General features: G+C 40.4%; 1 protein-coding gene across 2 annotated transcripts in view; it reads left to right on the forward strand.

The window, feature by feature from the left end:
- LOC138746153 (tetraspanin-8-like) overlaps window positions 1-8050 on the forward strand; it is a 29256-nt gene extending 21206 nt beyond the window's left edge. For both annotated transcript variants that reach the window (XM_069904068.1, XM_069904069.1), the window contains exons 6-8: window positions 3415-3537; window positions 6320-6403; window positions 6497-8050. In XM_069904068.1, the coding sequence (XP_069760169.1) occupies window positions 3415-3537; window positions 6320-6403; window positions 6497-6550 (261 nt within the window). In that variant the 3' untranslated portion in view covers window positions 6551-8050. The remainder of the gene's footprint in view (window positions 1-3414; window positions 3538-6319; window positions 6404-6496) is intronic.
- The last annotated feature ends 10281 nt before the right edge of the window (window positions 8051-18331 follow it).

Below are 18331 nucleotides of genomic sequence, written 5' to 3' on the forward strand. Positions count from 1 at the left end.
TCCCCATTTCTCTGCATTTATCTAGTTCTTAGTTAGAAATTACTTCCTGAACAAGAGCACAAAATTTGCAGCATTGTAATATCAGAATTATAGTTAGCCAATGCTGTTCACACCATTGAAGTCAATAGAATGAATTTTGAAGGCTGTGTGCAATGTGTTGATGTAACTGAGTAGTATATTTAATGCCACTGGCTTGGGCTGATTTTATAGGATTTATTTTCCAATTCTGGTGAAAAGTCATCAACTTGAAGAGTTAATTAGATTTATGCTACTTGCCCAGTAGTTAGGTACAACAAAGTAGCCTGTCGTGCAGGATGGTAAGAGATTGTTGTTTTTTGACCACGCTGGTGAACTGTGGCTCCTGAGGAAGATTGGCATGAAGGTTATAAATCAAGTGTCTTTCATTTTACTAGATTTTCCAAACCCTTAAGAACTGATTAAGATCCAAGAAGTCAGTTTTAAATATAAACCTGCTGGACAGAGATGCTTTTCTTCCTTGAGTTTTTTTTTGGTTGAAGGTTTATGCAAGAACTTCACCTTTTATTGATGCTGGACTGACAGAAAACTTTCAAAAATAATTTGGAACAGATATAGTTAGAGATTGTAACTCGTGCAGAGTTCAGTGACGTTCAAGGTGGAATGCAAAAGTTTGCTTTGCGAGCAGACCAGTAAAACATATCATGCATAATATGGCAAGTAAGACTTGGTGCTTATATTTATATGGTAGCACTTTCGACCATGAAATGTTTCAGACCATTAGCACATAACCAGGTTTCAAGTTTGATTGTCAGAGTACATACATGACATCACATACAACCCTGAGGTTCATTTTTCCTGCGGGTGAGGCAGAATTACCACTTATTGGCGGAGCTAAAAAAAAAAGACTCAATGTATACATGTAAACAAACTGTGCAAGACAGAGTTAGGGAAAAAAAATCAATGAAGTGTAAAAGTCCTTAAATAGTCCCTAATTGAGTTTGTTGTGGAAGAGTCTGATGATGGAGGGGTAGCAGTTGCTTCTGAACCTGGTGGTGTGAGCCTTGTGGCACCTATACTTCTTTCCTGAAGGTAGCAGCAAGAACAGAGTATGCGCTGGGCGGTGTGGATCCTCGACAGAAGCCACTGCTCTCTGAGGGCAGCGTTCCCTGTAGATGCTCTCGATGGTGGAGAGGGTGTTACCTGTCGTGTCGTGGGCTGTGCCCACTACCTTTTGAAGGGCTTTACGCTCAGAGGTATTGGTGTCCGCATGCCAGAATGTGACGCAGTGGGTCAGCACACTTTCCACCGCACATCTGTAGGAATTTGCTAGGGTTTCCAACGTCATACCAAACCTCCACAAACTCCTGAGGATATAGAGGCTCTGGCGTGATTTCTTCACTATTGCCGTTTCTGTAAGTCAGGTCCAGGACAGATCCTCTGAGATGGTGACTCCCAAGAACTTTTAAGAAGATAATCATCCAAAATTTGTTGGGATCTCTATAACTGGCCCATATGATTCCAACAAAATTGCTCTTGTTCTTGTATCCTGTGCGCACAATTGACATGACAGAATTCAACATGAAGTTGGAAAGGAGTAATAATTGGGCTATTCACAGCAGGCAGTGAGATTTCACGCTGACTTCCTGTGAACAAGGAAATACTAATCTCATCTGAATTTGCCCTTTGGGGTTGAAGTGAGAGATTGTCTGCCTTGCCATTTCAATAGAGCAACAAGCTTAAATGTTTCTCCATGGATGCTGAGTGTTTCCATATTTTTGTTTCAGATTGCTGGTATCTGGAATTTTTTTTTTCTTGCTGTTAAATTATTTTAAATGAAGCATTAATTCTGAGTTGTCTTTTTTTTTTTGCAATTTGCTCCCCATACATATTTTATAAAATGTAAATGTCTATTTTTAATCATAGTGGGTGAGCTTTTAGTGTCAATGTGATTGTGCCAGTTACATCTGTGTTCAGAGTGGATAATTTTAATAATTGGGTTGCACACAAGATTAGCTCTGCCCCTACCCCAATCATGTGCTATTCATAGAAATACTGAAATAAGTGCACATGAATGGGAAAGCATTGAAGGCGGTTGATTGACAGTTGAATGGTTGAAGTTTGTTATATTTTCAAAATGGTAGGAGCAAAAATATATTGGGCACAATCAGCCAGCTCTTCTTTCAAACTCATTATCCAAAACACACAGAATTTCAATGTGTAATATTCTTCATCAAACATGTATTTTTTTTTTGGTCTGAGGCCAAATTGATCTTCTAAGCTCTCCAATGAAACAAAACAGGAGGAGGTTTTGTTGATGAACCACTGATTGGGAGACAAACTCCTTGAAAGTTTCAAAAGCTGAGACCAAATTAAAAGCCAGTTTCTTGGAAAGTTTCCCCCAGTGACGTCCAGTAAATAACTCGAGGGATGGAGATTGAGTCACTAATCTACAGGCTTTTATTTACAATGGACAAGGATCTCTTCCTGTGTCATGACCCAGGCTTTCTGGGGAAGGGTCAGGGTGATGGAGGCTTTGTACAAGGTCAAAAGAAGAGAGGGACCACAGATACAGCCACAGAACGGGGCGGAGCCAGGTAATCAGGAATACATTTCAGTAGTTCACCATGGTTGCGATGGAATGGTAATATGGAATATTTGCTCCCATCTTCACGAAAGATTCATGTATTACCTCAGAGAACATTTACAATTTTAACCTTTTATTTAAATTTTTATTCGTTCTTATTGTTGATTTTCATTTGCCTGTGGAATACAGTTCAATGGAATTGAAGTTCATCTGCAAGATATAATGCATAGTGGCCAATCTGGTGAGAATTTCTAAGAGACGACTGATAAAGGGTGCATGGTTGGCGTAGCGGTTAGCGCAATGCGTGTACAGTGCCAGCGATTGAGACCGGGGGTTCAAATTCCGCGCTGTCTGTGAGGAGTTTGTCGTTCTCCCCATGTCTTTGGGATTTCCCTGGCAGCTTTGGTTTCTTCCCAGTATTCAAAGTGTACCAGGGGTGTAGGTAAATCGGGCGGGACAGACGTGTGGGCTGAAATGGCTTGTAACTGCTGCATGTTTAAATTTAAAATAGAAGGCAGCTAAATGGTATCGAATTAAAAAATGTTGTTAGTGGAACAGGAGGCAACTTTTAGTCATTCTCTATTTAGGATATTAATCTATGAAAAATGCCATGAGCTGTATCAGCTGCTTCTAATGGTTAAGTATTCAATTTGTGATAATTTAAGCTGTCAATGCATTTGCACATTAATCATTCATGTGGTTGATGGGATAATTGAAGTGTATGTTACATGCAAATTAAGTCAGCTGATAAAGAATGTACAAAAAATACTTTGACCTATTTTCAAACAATAGACGACACATGTTGTTAATATTTATGGAAAAATTGAAGCACTGTTATTTTTCTTTTAAAGCTTAAATGCTGTGGTCTGGTGTACGGCCACCAAGACTGGGCAGATCCTCCAGCCTCCTGCAACTGCAATCAGAACAATTCATCTGCTTGTGTGTCAGTAAAGAACAGGCAGATTTGGGCCAAGGTAACTCTATTGTTGGTATGCGTGACTGCATCATTTTGTTTTCTTCTCATTTTTTGATTCGGAGAAAGGATCAGCCACGTGCTACGGAGATTGGTAAATGCTAGATAAGTGAATTTTCTGGTTTCTAGGGGATCACTCTTGTCCCTAACTAAGACATCTCCATTAAGAATAAACAGTTTTAAAAGACAAAAATATGATACAGGTACACAATCCTTTATCCGGAACCCTGGGGGGGGCAGTGTGTTCTGGATTTCAGAACAAAAGCCAGCTGCCCCAGAGTTGAGCCCACCCGAATTGTGCTACCATATCCACCACCTTCCAGTCGAGCTGGCGTCTCTCTCCGCCCACCCAAGTCATGCTGCCGTCTCTCTCTCCACCCCCGCCCGAGTCACACTGCCGTCTCTCTCTCCACCCCCGCCCGAGTCACACTGCCGTCTCTCTCTCCACCCCCGCCCGAGTCACACTGCCGTCTCTCTCTCCACCCCCGCCCGAGTCGCACTGCCGTCTCCCCCCCACCTGAGTCGTGCTGCAATCTCTCTCTCCCCCCGCCCGAATCGCGCTGCCATCCCTCTCTCCACCCCCGCCCGCGTCACGCTGCCATCTCCCCCCACCTAGTTCCCCCTCTCCCTCTCCCTCTCCCTCCCTCTCTCTCACTCACGCACCTGTACCAGCACCAGGAAAAGAAAATGCCTGTTTTTGGAGCTTTCCAGTTTTTAAATGTCCGGATAAAGGATTGTGTACTGTACTTGCACTGGGCATATTTCACTTGCATAAATATATAAACCATTAAAAAAAATTTTAACTTTATTTTCACTCACATCCTTTGAAAACATTTATTCGCCACTGCATCTCCACGGAACCACCTAAAAAGCGAGCAATTACATTCTATATAATTATCACCACTCCCACAAGTTTACAGATTAAAGCCTTACTGATGTATTTAATAAGAAGGATGAAGACTTTAACTAATCAGGGATAAGTGGACATTAGGTGTCACAGGTGCTCTGTGATTAGTAAAGGATTATGTGAATGGAAAGAAAAAGGTTGAAAATGACTTGCGTAGAGGCATGTAGACCTCTACGCAGATTTATCAGGGGCTTGTGATCAAACCATGAAATTGCGCCCCATCCCCCTCAAGCCACAAGGTATAACCTTTACCAGGGTCAATTGAAGTGGTAGTATTGAGTTTATTGCCTATCCAGAGAGAAGCAAAGGGAGGGAGTGTAATCCTTTGTAAAGATACCATTATGGAGGTTGGGGGTCTTTAAATTACTTTAAAAAGGGAATAAAGTTGGTGGTTATTTTGACCACACAAATAACATTTTGTATTTGGCACTGGCAGCCAACATGAAATGTGGCAAATGGTGAAGATGATACCATTGCCTCATGGATTAGCAGGTGGAGTAGGGAGAGTTAGAGATGGAATGTAATCCAGAGACGCAAGAGTGAATGAATTTTGGCAGGTGCCAGGATACACTAGGGTTAGTATGTGGCTGGTAAGAAAAAGGTTGAAAACCACTGTTTTAATTGTTCTTGAAATGTGCATGGTTTCATAACTCCAAAGGAAATGGGCTAATGACAATTTTTTTTCTCAAGCAAAGTATTTGAGTAACAATTTGGTCTAGAGCATTGATTCTCAATCTTCCCTTCCCACTCACATCCCACCTTAAGCAATCCCTTACTAATCACAGAGCACCTATGGCATTGGGATTACTTCAAGTCGTATGTGAGTGGGAAGAAAAAGGTTGAGAACCACTGTTTTATCTAGATGTTTAGATATGTGAAGCTGGAATTATTTTTAATCTAAATGAAAGCAGGAGTTTGACCACATGTCTGTCTAAATGAATCACGAGTCTAAATTTAATGATCAGTGGTGATCCCAGATTGGTAATACTGAAGATGACCAGGATTCATCACTTGGACAACTAAGTAATATTCGTGTAACCCAAGTCTCTATGTTGATAAGATCTTGTAGGACTCAAACTGATTTTCATATCTTTTCATTGGAACTGAATATTTTGCTGTCACCTTCTATTCTTGACTATGTGATGGAAAGAACTTGGTCGATGCAACAGCTGATGATTATTTGGCTTCTGACGTTGACCTGAAGAACATCGAGAGCTTGAGGCAATTGGCCTTCAGCAATTTTTATTTTCCTGGAATTTCCTCAATTCTAAATGTCAAATAGCCCGGGACCTTGAATTGAAGTCCAATAACTTTTTTGCCTTAATAATAGGAAGGAATGCAGATTCTTGTTGTGAGGAAGAGGCTGGAAGTATGCCTGCTTTCCCTTCACGTCAAAACTAACGGATGTTTGACTTGCCCCAGATGCAGATCTGGACCCATCAGTGACGTCCATTGAAAGAATTTACATGCGGCTTCTCAACCACAAACCTGTACTCAGATTACACCAATTTGAGCAGGCAGTGAATAGACTGCTGAATTTGTGAGCTCTGCCAGCTTGAGTAAGAGAACAAATACCAGTGGTGGCACTCTCTACAACGTGGTGCCAAAAGTAACCGCAGGGAGCAGAAATCCTCTGGCTCCAATATTGACTTCTTTTCAGCCAGTGCAGGAACCAAAGGTTAGCTGAAGGTTGGTCCTGTCAGCCTGAGCCAATGTTAGTTGGAGATCCTCTGGTTCAGTCCGGGTACGTTCTGTATATTTAGCAATGCTGGCAAAAATTACTTAACTGAACTAGAATACCTACTGCTACAATTTGTCTGGTTTACATTAATTGACGGTGAATAGGATTTAACATTTGCATTTTGTTTTCCTTCAGCCATGTATCACTGTGCTGACTAACATCTTCAAGGACAACCTTGTTATAATTGTTGGTATTGCTTTTGGGCTGGCAGTGGTTGAGGTAAAATACCTTTGAATATTCTTTACTATTTAAAAAAAAAATATATTTTCAGGACAGTATTTTCTATAATTAATTCCACTGATTTTTCTGCAGATTTTTGGACTAGTCTTCTCCATGATCCTATACTGCCAAATCAAGAATAAATAAAAAAAGTCTGTTCCTGACAGCTGGTGTTATGTTTCAATAGTGATGTCTAATGTTGCATCTTTTGGCACATGAATCACCTCTGAGCTTAATTTTAATTTGATTTTATTTTTGAGATGTCGTTCAGTCTTACTCACCTCTTGGCTAATTACAAGTGCTTGTACAATTAATTCTAGCTGATTTATAAGTATAGAGTTATTTACTTGGATCTCTAAATGCTGTCAATGTGCAAGAATTGTGTGATCTTCATATCAGGAAGGTGGTCTTCCATGCAATGCCACTCCCAACAGGTCAAATAAAGATTATAAATGATTAATTTTTAAAAATGTGGAACTGGGGATGAAAGGGATCAAAAGAAGAAGTAGATGTTTGTAGCAACTTGTACCTGCTTTTGACTGGCGAAGAACTAGGTGTGTGCAAATGGGCTGGTAGGATTTTACAGACCAGTTTTACCCTACTGACCAGAAGAGCCAACCTATTTGAGATTATGCATGTACAGACCTAGATTAATATTGGCCCAAGAATTATAACAAGAAACATGGAAAGACTACGATACATACATTGTTTGAAAGAGTAAACTGAACAACCTCCAATATCCACATAAAAATGCAGAAATCATAAAGTTGTTCCTTTCCCCCACTCCCCTTTCACCTGTTTAGTTATTACCCCTTTGACATCTTTGTTCACGTACGTGAATAATGAAGGAGACTGGTGATGATTCCTTCTTGGTGGTATCGGAAAATCTTGAGCCTTGTGCATTTATAGGAAAGTGAGCTTTGAATTTTTCTAAGTCTTCTCGAACACAAACTTCAAGTGTGGACCCTTGTTCCTTCAGGTTTTAATTATTGTTGGAAGCATCAAAATATTAAAACTTTTTTTATTTCATTGTCTTTGCTTGATTTTACAAATCTACACTTCATTTCAGGCCAAGTCTCTCAGTAAAGATTCTTTAGCCTGATTCCCGTTGAGTTGTCATGTGTAAATTTGGTACACGTGGTTACTGTAATTGAGGGTTAAAACAATCTTGGGATCTTTCGGGATAGGGTAATGGATTAGCATTAAAATGTAGTCCATTGTGGCCAAGTTGGGAATCCGTTAGTAAGACTTTATTGGACACTTGTAAAAATTATATTTTGGAACGTTTGGGTAATCCACAGATCATTACATGCTAGCCCTTTGGTTTAAGAACTATTAAATAAATTTATTCCAGTTAGTCTGTCTTGCTTAATGAGAGTTATGATATGGTGGTAATGGAAGCATGTTGAATTAATTGTTTTGAAGAGTATGAAATCCAAAAATTAGTAAGTTTAGGCATTGTTGGGTTGAAACATATGGTAATGCAAACAGATGCAATCTACAGATATAAATTGGATTGTGGAGATAGTTTTATTCTAAAGGTGTTTTGTGTGTAATATTTTGAAATGTGTTTGTATTCTCTGGAATTGAATTTAAAATGTCTACATTTCATTGTGTTTATGTGAATAAAAAATATTGAGTTCTGAACAGGACTGCTGTGTGTGAAATTTTAAAGGTCATGACATAGCGGCAGCTACACGGAGCCGGAAGAATGAGACCAGTACTCTGTGGGTTCATCTGCTCTCCAGTTTTTTTCTTAACTTTCCACGCTGCGCCTTATAAGGCTGACCGTAAGTCCCACCTATGTGCCGGAGGTGACATCATGCCATAGCTCCGTGCGCATGCGGACCTGACCCAACTGGAAGCACCATCTTGATACAGCTGCTCCACTGCTGTGGCCATTACGTGCGGAACTGGTTTGCCTGCTGTCATAGATGTGCACCACCACAATGATGTATTTTAGTCCAGTTAGAACATCCATCAGGAGTTGAAAGACTTGGATTGGCTAGGATGTTGTCTTATATTAATGATCATGGAAGGGAGCAAGTTTCTCCACTCCAGTGTCGATGGAATCTCAGCAGCAGGAGTTCTTCTGCCTTTTGTGCTCATTGCTGGTTTCTCAATCATCCTGGGCATTGTTGATTCCTAGTGAACGTGAGTTTCAGAATGAGAGAAATTGAGAAGGATTCAGTAGCTAAAGATCCACCACGATTTTGTCAAGAGGAACAGCTTTGAATATGGCGTAATATGGGAAGTAGTTGGGGAGTTGCCTTCCACGTCTTAGCATTTCACCAGTTCTTTGTCATTGAACAAAGTCAAGGCTGACTTTTTGCTACTGAGTCCATCTCGATTCACTGCCACTTTCTTTAATCTTTTTCCCATTCAGCCAGCCAGAATGGACCTTGGGCATTGTACCTTTGGGAAATTGAGTCATTTTAGTAAATTGTGTTCCTAATGTTGCGGGCCCAGATGACCCCAAAACCCAGCAACAATAGAAATTCACCAAGACAAATGGTTACTTAAACAAAAGTCATTTTTAATTTTCTTTAAACATAAAAACAGGATCAAACTTTAACTTATTACCATTAATTTAACCCCCGTCTAACTCTAAGCGCATGTGTAGATAATGTGTATAAATTCAGAAAAGTTCTTTGAATCACAGTCCAATCTCATTTCTGACTCCTCCAAGGCAATTCTTATACTGTGCACAGAATTTAACATTTATGAATTTTCACCAAACTCTGGTGTTTAAAAGAAATTGGTTACCGCTCAGGAAGGTTCTCATTGGTTCAGAGAGAGATTTGTTGCTTGTTGGACACACACAAACTGATTTCTTCCGTTTCCAAATGATAACCTCTTCTGCAGGTCACCACAGAGTTCCTTTTTGTTTCCCTATCTCAGGTGAAATACTCTCGCCAGCCACTTACTCTTGTAAGGACCACATGGGTTGTTTCAACAGTCTGAACTCAACTCAACAACCCGTCTCCAAAATAGGGTTTTAAACAAGCTGCCAGCTTGTAAAATATGATACAATCCGTCACCATTTAAAAAAAAAAATAAATCTGATTCCTTCACTCTGATAGTTCCCACTCTGAAGATGTCAGTCTGAGCGCAGTAGAGTAGCATTCAGCCCTACTGTTTCATATACACAGTGTCTTGGGTTGGGTCCCGATTTGTAGTGCCATTCGAATGTGGGTTCTCCTTGCCAACACATGGGTTGCCTCCAGTGTCTCAAAATGTGCTAGTTGGTAGGTTAACAGGTGTAAATTAACCCTTTGTATAGGAAAATTCAGATTGGAATTGATGGGCATGTGAGAATAGTGTTCAGAGGAATATGGGATTGGGATTGTTCTGAGTGCTGGCTGAGATTTGGCAATCAGTGTCATGGGGTCACCTATATTATGAAAAGTAGTTGAGTTGAAAACCATTGTGCTGTTAAAGTCGAGGGACAGGAAATTATTAAAGGCAGATTTGTTCAAGAGGCAAAATGTGAGTGAAGTGGGGGTGGGGGGAGAGAGAGAGACCAGGAGTGATTTGCAAGTTTGATTGTAATCAAATAGAGATGTAAACAATTTTTCTAGACAGCATTTGGGATGGATATTGAAAAATACTTGTTAAAATGCACATCCAATGAGTAAAATAGATGGTGAAGTTATTTTGATCATGATGTTTGAATAAAATTTGGATGAAACAATGGGGAAAATAGAAACGATAATAATGGGTAAAATGGCCTTGCCATGCTGAAATTTCCCAAATTCACTATCAGCAAAAGTTTTTCTTGTAAAGTTCTTGAAGATGGAAGATCTACTTCTCAGGTAATATTTCTTCATATTTCTACAATTTGAAGATTACATTTCAAGTGAAGTGCTATTGTACACAATCCTCGACTATTATCTGTATTTGTTTGCTGTTTGAATGGCACTTCCTCAGTTCAGTCATTAGAAATTTCTAGTACAATGTGACTTTGTGCTCTTTTACAATTTGAACATCCGTGCCTGGTACACAATGAATTGCAGTTATTATCATATGTAGTCAGTCCTGTACACTCAGTGGACAAATAGTTTTTGTTTCTCGGCCTTTTGATCTGCTGCCAGATTTGTGGGCCATGATTGCAATGTGATTGGTTAACTAATACTATAACCTGCTTTACAGGATACAAAGTCAATACACCCTTTACACTCTAAATTTTGTATTTCCTTTGAGATATTGTTAGATTATTTATTGGAAGCAGGTAAAGAATTTTGTCTTATTAATCTTTTCCCATGTGCAAGTTTCTGCTTGTGCCTGACTCCTTTTTCCCCCTTACTGAAATAATTTTTATTGTAATAGTGGAATGTGGCCTTATTCCCTCAACACATTGAATGCCTCTAATCACTTGTGTCATTCGCCATCACTTTTATATTTTTTTCTTGCAGTGAAGGCTTTCCCATTTTGCTATTTGGGAGAATTCCAGGATTCGGCCTCTTGAACAACTGTTTCCAGATTAGGACAGGATGCAAACTGGAAGGGATAATGGTTCTATGTCCCTGCTGTCTTTATCCTTTCATATAAGAACCTATTCTATACATAGTTTGCAGAATGTAGAGCCAGTGTACATTTTCTCTGCCAGGTAGACTTAAAGATCCCCAGGGGAAAAAAAAATGATGATTGTGATAGAACAGATTCTATCACCAATGTGTATATGTACAGATTGTAGTGTAGGATGACTGTGATTGGATGAGAGTGTAGCCACACCTACTGGCATGTCTTAAAGCAGGGGTGTCAAACTCAAATTCACGGAGGGCCAAAATTAAAAACTTGGACTAAGTCGAGGGCCGAACTAAATATTTATTGAAAATTTTCAACAACATCTGCATGTTTTCTCTTCTTTCAACATATGTAATGTTAAACTTTTTCTTATTAAAATAAATGTTTAATAATAGTTTTGGATAAACATTGTCATTGGCCCATTTCCTTTGGAGCTCTGAAACCGTGCACATGACGAGTCAATGAGGGATGATTAAAGCAGTGGTCTTCAAACGTTTTCTTTCCACCCACAGACCACCTTAAGCAATCCCTTACTAATCACAGAGCACCAATGGCACAGGGACACGAGTGGAAAGAAAAAGGTTGAGAACTGTTGTATTGTGGTAACTCCACATCTGATTAGGTTAATTGTTAGGCAAGTGGTCAGAGAAGGACCCCCCCCCCCCACCCCAAGAAAGGCTTAAATCACAGGAACAAAATAAGCTTCCGTCTCACTGCTCCCAATCTTACACACAGTCCTGATGTGGAATGTGGGGTCGCAGCTCCACGTTCACCTGAGTTCAAGTGCTGTCTGTGTGGAGTTTGTACGCTCTCCCCTTGTCTTGGACCAACAGGTCGGTCGCTTGACGAAGGCACCCGAACCCCCCCCCCCCCGTTGAAACGCTGGCGTCCAGGGCGGTGGAGGAATTGGCTGAGAAGAGCACGTTGCTCTCACCCCCCCTCCCATGGTTGGAGAGGGATTAAATTGCGATCTCATGGCGCCGGGCTCGTCTCCAACAAAAGGAGCAGGAAGCAGGGTCCGCCGTGCACAGAGCGAGGGGGGAGGCAGGGTCCGCCGTGCACAGAGCGAGGGGGAAGGCATCGCCAACGAGACGTTCGGTCCGGCGTCGCCACTGAAGTGCAGACCCAGTGAGGATGGTCCCCAACTCCAGCCGCATCTGTGTGTCCAGGAGCTGGGCAGGCTGAGAGCGGTGCTCCGATCCACGGGATTAGGGACTCTGAGATCCCTCCACACCTCCGGCATCTTCATTTTCACCTTCAGTGTGCATGTGCTATACTGGCGCGGCGGCCAGCGGGCCAACTCTAGTATATATTTAATATGATCTTGCAGGCCAAATATAATTATATTGCGGGCCAAATTTGGCCCGCGGGCCAGAGTTTGACATGTGTGTCTTAAAGGATTGCTCCTAGCCAGACCAGGTCATTCTGGACTGGTCGACCTACTTGTGATATGCTCCAGTCTTTTAGTAGAGCGTGTCGAAAGAACCAAAGACTTGTTGATCCAAACCAAGGCTTTTATTAACTAAAAGACTGGAGCATATCACAAGTAGGTCGACCAGTCCAGAATGACCTGGTCTGGCTAGGAGAAATCCTTTAAGACCTGCCAGTAGACATGGCTACACTCTCAGCCAATCACAGTCATCCTACACTACAATCGCAACATCTACACATGGGTGATAGAATCTGTTCTATCACAAATGATGATGCCACTCTTTATTGTCATTATGCTGGTGAACTAATCAATGAAACATGGACGATGGTGCAATGGTGCTCTGATGTTACATCAGATGGGAAATGTGCCAACCGTTAAAGCCGCCTAAAGAATAACCAGAACTGAGACATATTGACAGTTTTGAAAGGAAATGACTGAGTAGGCAAGATATTAAATACTACAGATGAAGTAAACTGATAATTTTCACAAATATAAATTATTTATTGAATTTCTAAAGCTATCACAACTAGAATAATACTTATAGTTTTGTGATCCCACAGCAGAATTCTAAGGGGTGCTAAGTAGGTTAAAATAGAAAAACTGAGAAGAAATGCTTAAAATGAATAGATCTTGACAGTAAAACCAAAGGATATACTGTATATGTAATAGCAGAAAAGCCCATTGGTAGAGGATATGTAGTAATTAGTAAAGGATAGGAGGGGTGTACTGTGCTGTACTTATTTCACTCGAGTCTGGAACTGGCAGCCTTGAGGAAATATGGGTGGAGGCAGAGATGGCTATAATCTGCAGGATTAAAAATTCTGAAAATCCAATATTTTCCATGATGGATGTGGTGTATTGAATATTTTATTCCTGTGGTGGAAATATGATTCTGCATTACACTGAACTGCAAGTGGCTGGATTGCAAAGTTTCATTCCCGCTAACTGTCATGGATATCTTGCTTCATTCTGCACTCCACCACCATGTTGCCTTTTGTTTACCGTACCTTAACAGTTCTTCAGGTGCCATGAATTTGTCCAAATTTTTTTCCCCTTGCGGGTTACAAGCCCTCTGTACTTTATGTATTTGTAATTTACATTAATGTGGACTATTCACTAAATACACCACTTTTTAAATTTGCTTACAAGGTTTATACTGTTTTAACATTATTTTCTTGTACATTCACATTGAGCAGTGCTAGGAACACAGCCAAATGTCGTCTATGATTTGCACAGAGCTCCTATTGATAAGCTGCTAATCTTCCAGCAGCAGTTGATGTTTGCCCTGGTGTGTGCTGCCATCTTGCACTGTTTTTGATGAAGCCTGTTGCATTCCTTTCCCAGCATCTTTGCCAATATGCATTAATGAAGGATTACAGGTTCCTCGAGAGCAATGTCATACCTTTTGTGTGTGTCTGAACTAAGCTCTAGATACTGGATAGACATGCACCACGTGAGGATCGTCTTTTCCCTGGGGTCGTGAAGGATGGGTCTGACCTAGTTCTATTCAAAGCAACCACACTGTCCCCTGTAGAACAGTTTGATCAGCAAGACAGGGTGGCACAGTTAGCCTAGCGGTTAGTTCAATGGTATTTCAGTGCCAACATTCAGGACTGGAGTTTGAATCTGGTGCTGTCTGTAAGAAGCTTGTACATTCTTCCCATGTCTTTGTGGGTTTCCTCCAGTTTCATCCTACCCTTCAATTGTAGGTCAATTGGGTGTAATTGGGGGGCATAGGCTTGTGGGCTGCAAGTCAACAATTTAAAAACTAAAATTAAAAAAAAAAAAATTTGGTGATACAGCATGTTAATTAGGCAATGGTCTTCAGGGAGTGCCCTCAACCTCTCAGCTAGAGATGACAGATCCTATCACGAGGTTTCTGGAGGATCTGTCATGGTGATTTGGAAGATTGCTTCCTTGTCAATACTTTCAAGAAAACATGGGATGATTGGTAGTGAGAAGGGACTTTAAATTGAAGAATTGATTCAAACATTTACCACTATACTAATACAATGGGTACAGCTGAAAACAGGTCAATTAATACAATTCCAAGAAAGGTCCATGGAACAAGCAATTGAATTTTTAATTCTCATGTAATCTGATTCAGTAAGAAGCCGTGTGTCATTTACCACTATACTAATACAATAGGTACAGCTGAAAACAGGTCAATTAATACAATTCCAAGAAAGGTCCATGGAACAAGCAATTAAATTTTTAATTCTCATGTAATCTGATTCAGTAAGAAGCGTGTGTGTGTGTGTGTGTGTGTGTGTGTGTGTGTGTGTGTGTGTGTGTGTGTGTGTGTGTGTGTGTGTGTGTGTGTGTGTGTGTGTGTGTGTGTGTGTGTGTGTGTGTGTGTGTGTGTGTGTGTGTGTGTGTGTGTGTGTGTGTGTGTGTGTGTGTGTGAGAGAGAGAGAGAGAGCATGCACACCTGCACTCTATCCAAACAAGTCAGTGTGTACAGCAAGTAGTGCAATAGTAACAAATAAACATTGTAGGGGGTAGTACTACAAGAAAGTCCAATGGTATAGAGAAAAATGCAAAAACAGTGCAGGGTATGGTGAAAAGTGCATTTAAAAATAATGTAAGGGGATCATCTTTCATCACTAAGTGATCCATTTAAGAGTCTGATAACAGCATAAAGTAAACTGTAATTGAACCAAGAGATATGTTTTAAGCTTCTGTCTGATGAAAGACCAAAAGACATAGCAGAAATAGGCCATTCAGCCCATTGAATGGGCTCTGCCATTTAACCATGAGCTGATTTTTCCCACCCAGCCCCACTGCCTGACCTTCTCCCCATGGTCATTGATGCCCTGGCTAATCAAGAGGGGAGCAGAAAGTCTGTCTGTGATAGGATGGGTCCTTCAATATGTTGGTAGCTTTCTCAATGTAGCAGAAGGCACAGAGAGTTGATAGAGGAAGCGTTGATCTATTTGATGAATAACATGGTGTCATTGGCAAATTGGCTTCCCCAATGAAGCAGCAGAATCAACATGTTTGCAAGTGCCTGCCTTAAGCTAGGAATGGAGCTTTAGGGAAAGTTTGACTTTACACAGAATAAAGGGGATCCTGTGACCTTGGGTATCTTGTAAATGAAATGAGTAATTCTCAAATTGTTGATACACTTTTATATTATTTTTATGTACATATGAGATTATAGTGTACTGTATGTGTGTGCAATGCACTCTGGAGAAATGCTCCTTCATCTGGTTGTGTATGTATATAGCAAGATAATTATAAACTTGCTGACATCACATTCAGTAGACCATTGGTAGCATCTGTTGAAATGTCAGCATGTTTGCAAGGGCTCAGATCTGCACAGCAAGTTCATACTGTCGTATATTACATAGTTATATTTGAAAATGCTAGAACTATGAAGATTATTTACAAAATAGTTGATGGGAAATGTCCAGGGCCCTCTGATTTGACAAGACTGGAATCACACCTAGTATCACCAATAAACCGATTTAAAATATGGATGGACATTTTTTTTATATTTTGCAAGATGTCAATACACATGCATAAAATTAGTGTCAGTTTGCTAAATGAGAACGTTTTAGTGTGTTATCAAAAATTTTTAAAAAATGTTTTGCATTAAAGCTTGAAACTGTTGATGTTTTTTTTTGCAATGGGACCAGTTCATAAATGACTTCAGCTTGGATTGTGGTGAAGTGTGTGTGGTGCATTAAATCATTTGAATGCAGCCCTTGTGTACAATTTTTGCATGCTCAGATCTCTATGAATTGCTGGGAGTTTCTTGGAGTTAAAAAGTTCCACTGTCATTACTACCACATTGTCTGGGTCAAGTTTATTATCATTTGATTGCACAAGTACAACCTGATGAAAGTGTGTTCCAGACCTCAAACATGCAGATACACAACCAGATATAACATGCATACAGACAAAAAGTACACATGCAGAATGTAGTCATATATATAAATAAATATAGTTTTAGAAATTATGAGAGTCCTTTGGTTGTTCAGTATTCTCTCTGTCCATGGAATTAAGCTGTTCCTCAGCCTGGAGGTGCTGGCTCTGATCCTTCTGTATCTCTTTGCCAATAGGAGCAGCTGAAAGATGCTGTGTGCAGGGTGGAAGGGGCCCTCAACTATTTTGCGTACCCTCTGCAGACAACAATCCTGGTAGATCACTTCCATGGTGGGGGAAGGGGAGGCAGAGACAGACTCCAACGATCCTCTCTGCACCCTAATGGTCCTGTGGATCGTCCTCTAATCCATTTCTCTGCGTCGACCATACCACACTATGAAGCAGCCAGCTAAGATGCTCTCAATTAGAGCTCCTGTAGAAGGTTGATGTGGTGGTGGCCGGAAGGCTCGCCTGCTTCAGTCTTCTCAGGAAGTGCAGTCACTGTTGTGCCTTCCTGACAAATGAGAAGATGTCTGTCCATGATAGTTCAGTGAACTCCAAGGTACAGAGAGGAATAAATGTAATGTCTGTTGGTGGTGAAGTTTGTCCTTTGAAAGTAATGAATCCTGAAATATCTACATCATTAAATAATTTCCAAGAAGATGATTGGCTTTCTAAATGGAAGTCAGACCCATACACGTCACTTTTCTAGTCAGGTATGGTAAAGCACTGGAATCCTAACGTTGGATTGGATTTGTTTCACAGAACTCTACTTCCCTCTCTCCCTCTGGATAAATTTGTGTCCTCTTTTATCCTTCAGAGTTTTCTTTTGACACTGCTAAGTTGTATTATTTAATTCCGATGTAAAATTGCCTTTAATGAATAAACATAGCCATTCGGTGCAGTTCTATTCCTGACTTGTTAACTGATAAATAATTGTCACTTTAATTGTAGTATTTAGAGTACAGGGAGGGAGCAAAGGAGCCGGGTACAAAATTGAAAATTGAGAGTATCTGTACTATAGCCATCTCTCTATCATCTTCTCCTGTGAGCATTAATTTTTAATCATGATCTTATGACCATATGTAGTGAAGGGTGTCAAATGACTCAAAGACTTGTAGATTCAAACCAAGGCTTTTATTGCCAAAAGGCTGGAGCATAGTACATCAAGGTCGATCAGTCCAGACTGACCTGGATCTGGTTGGGTGCAGCACCTTATGGCCTGGTCAGTAGGTGTGGCTATGGCTCTCAGCCAATCATTAGTACTATATACAAATATATTCAGAGGTGATAGGATCCCACACTGTTACTTGTATTATGTTTAAGATGTTTTAGTGTATGGGAAGTGTTATATACATAAAGGTAAAATATATAGTGTATATATATATATATATATATATATATATATATTAAGATAAACATTTGACTAACTGATGCTAAATAAGGACCCTATGTACCTGTTCCGACTTGAATACAAACTCTGGTTAAAGACAGACCTAGGAACTGGCACTCGTATTTAACCCAGGGACTGATTGTATAGATGCAGGAATATAATAATGGATACACAAACAAACTGCAGCTGTCTGGTGTGAAGCACAGAACTCTGCAGATGCAGAGATTGCAGTTAAAAACTCAATCCTGCAGAAACTCAGCCGGTCACTCAGCGTCCTTCACATAGCCATGGTGAAGTGCTCTGTGTGACCGGCTGAGTTCCTGCAGCATTGGTTTTCATACCTGTCTGGTACATCCTGGGGGCTTCGCTTGTATGCATGCCCATTGAAATAGATTTTGCCATCATTGCTGATCTCTAGGGGAAAAAAAATTATGTAGTAAAGTTTGACAATCCCTTTGCTGAAACTACTGGAATCTTCTTGTACTAAAGCCCATAGACATTACATGAAATTCCCAGGACTATCCCCAGAAGGTTATCATCCAGTCTGTAAATGAACTCTACTGGAGTTGAACACCAACACTATTTTAAACCACTTTTGTGTCCAAATGCCAACTACGGTCAGTGTGGTTCAGGAATTGAATCCGGAATGGAGGCTGCTTGCTCAAGATAGAGGGATTTCACCATAAAGGGTACATTGTATAGTTCA

The sequence above is a fragment of the Narcine bancroftii genome, chromosome 11 (genome assembly GCF_036971445.1).
Source record: "Narcine bancroftii isolate sNarBan1 chromosome 11, sNarBan1.hap1, whole genome shotgun sequence".
Classification (NCBI taxonomy): Eukaryota; Metazoa; Chordata; class Chondrichthyes; order Torpediniformes; family Narcinidae; genus Narcine; species Narcine bancroftii.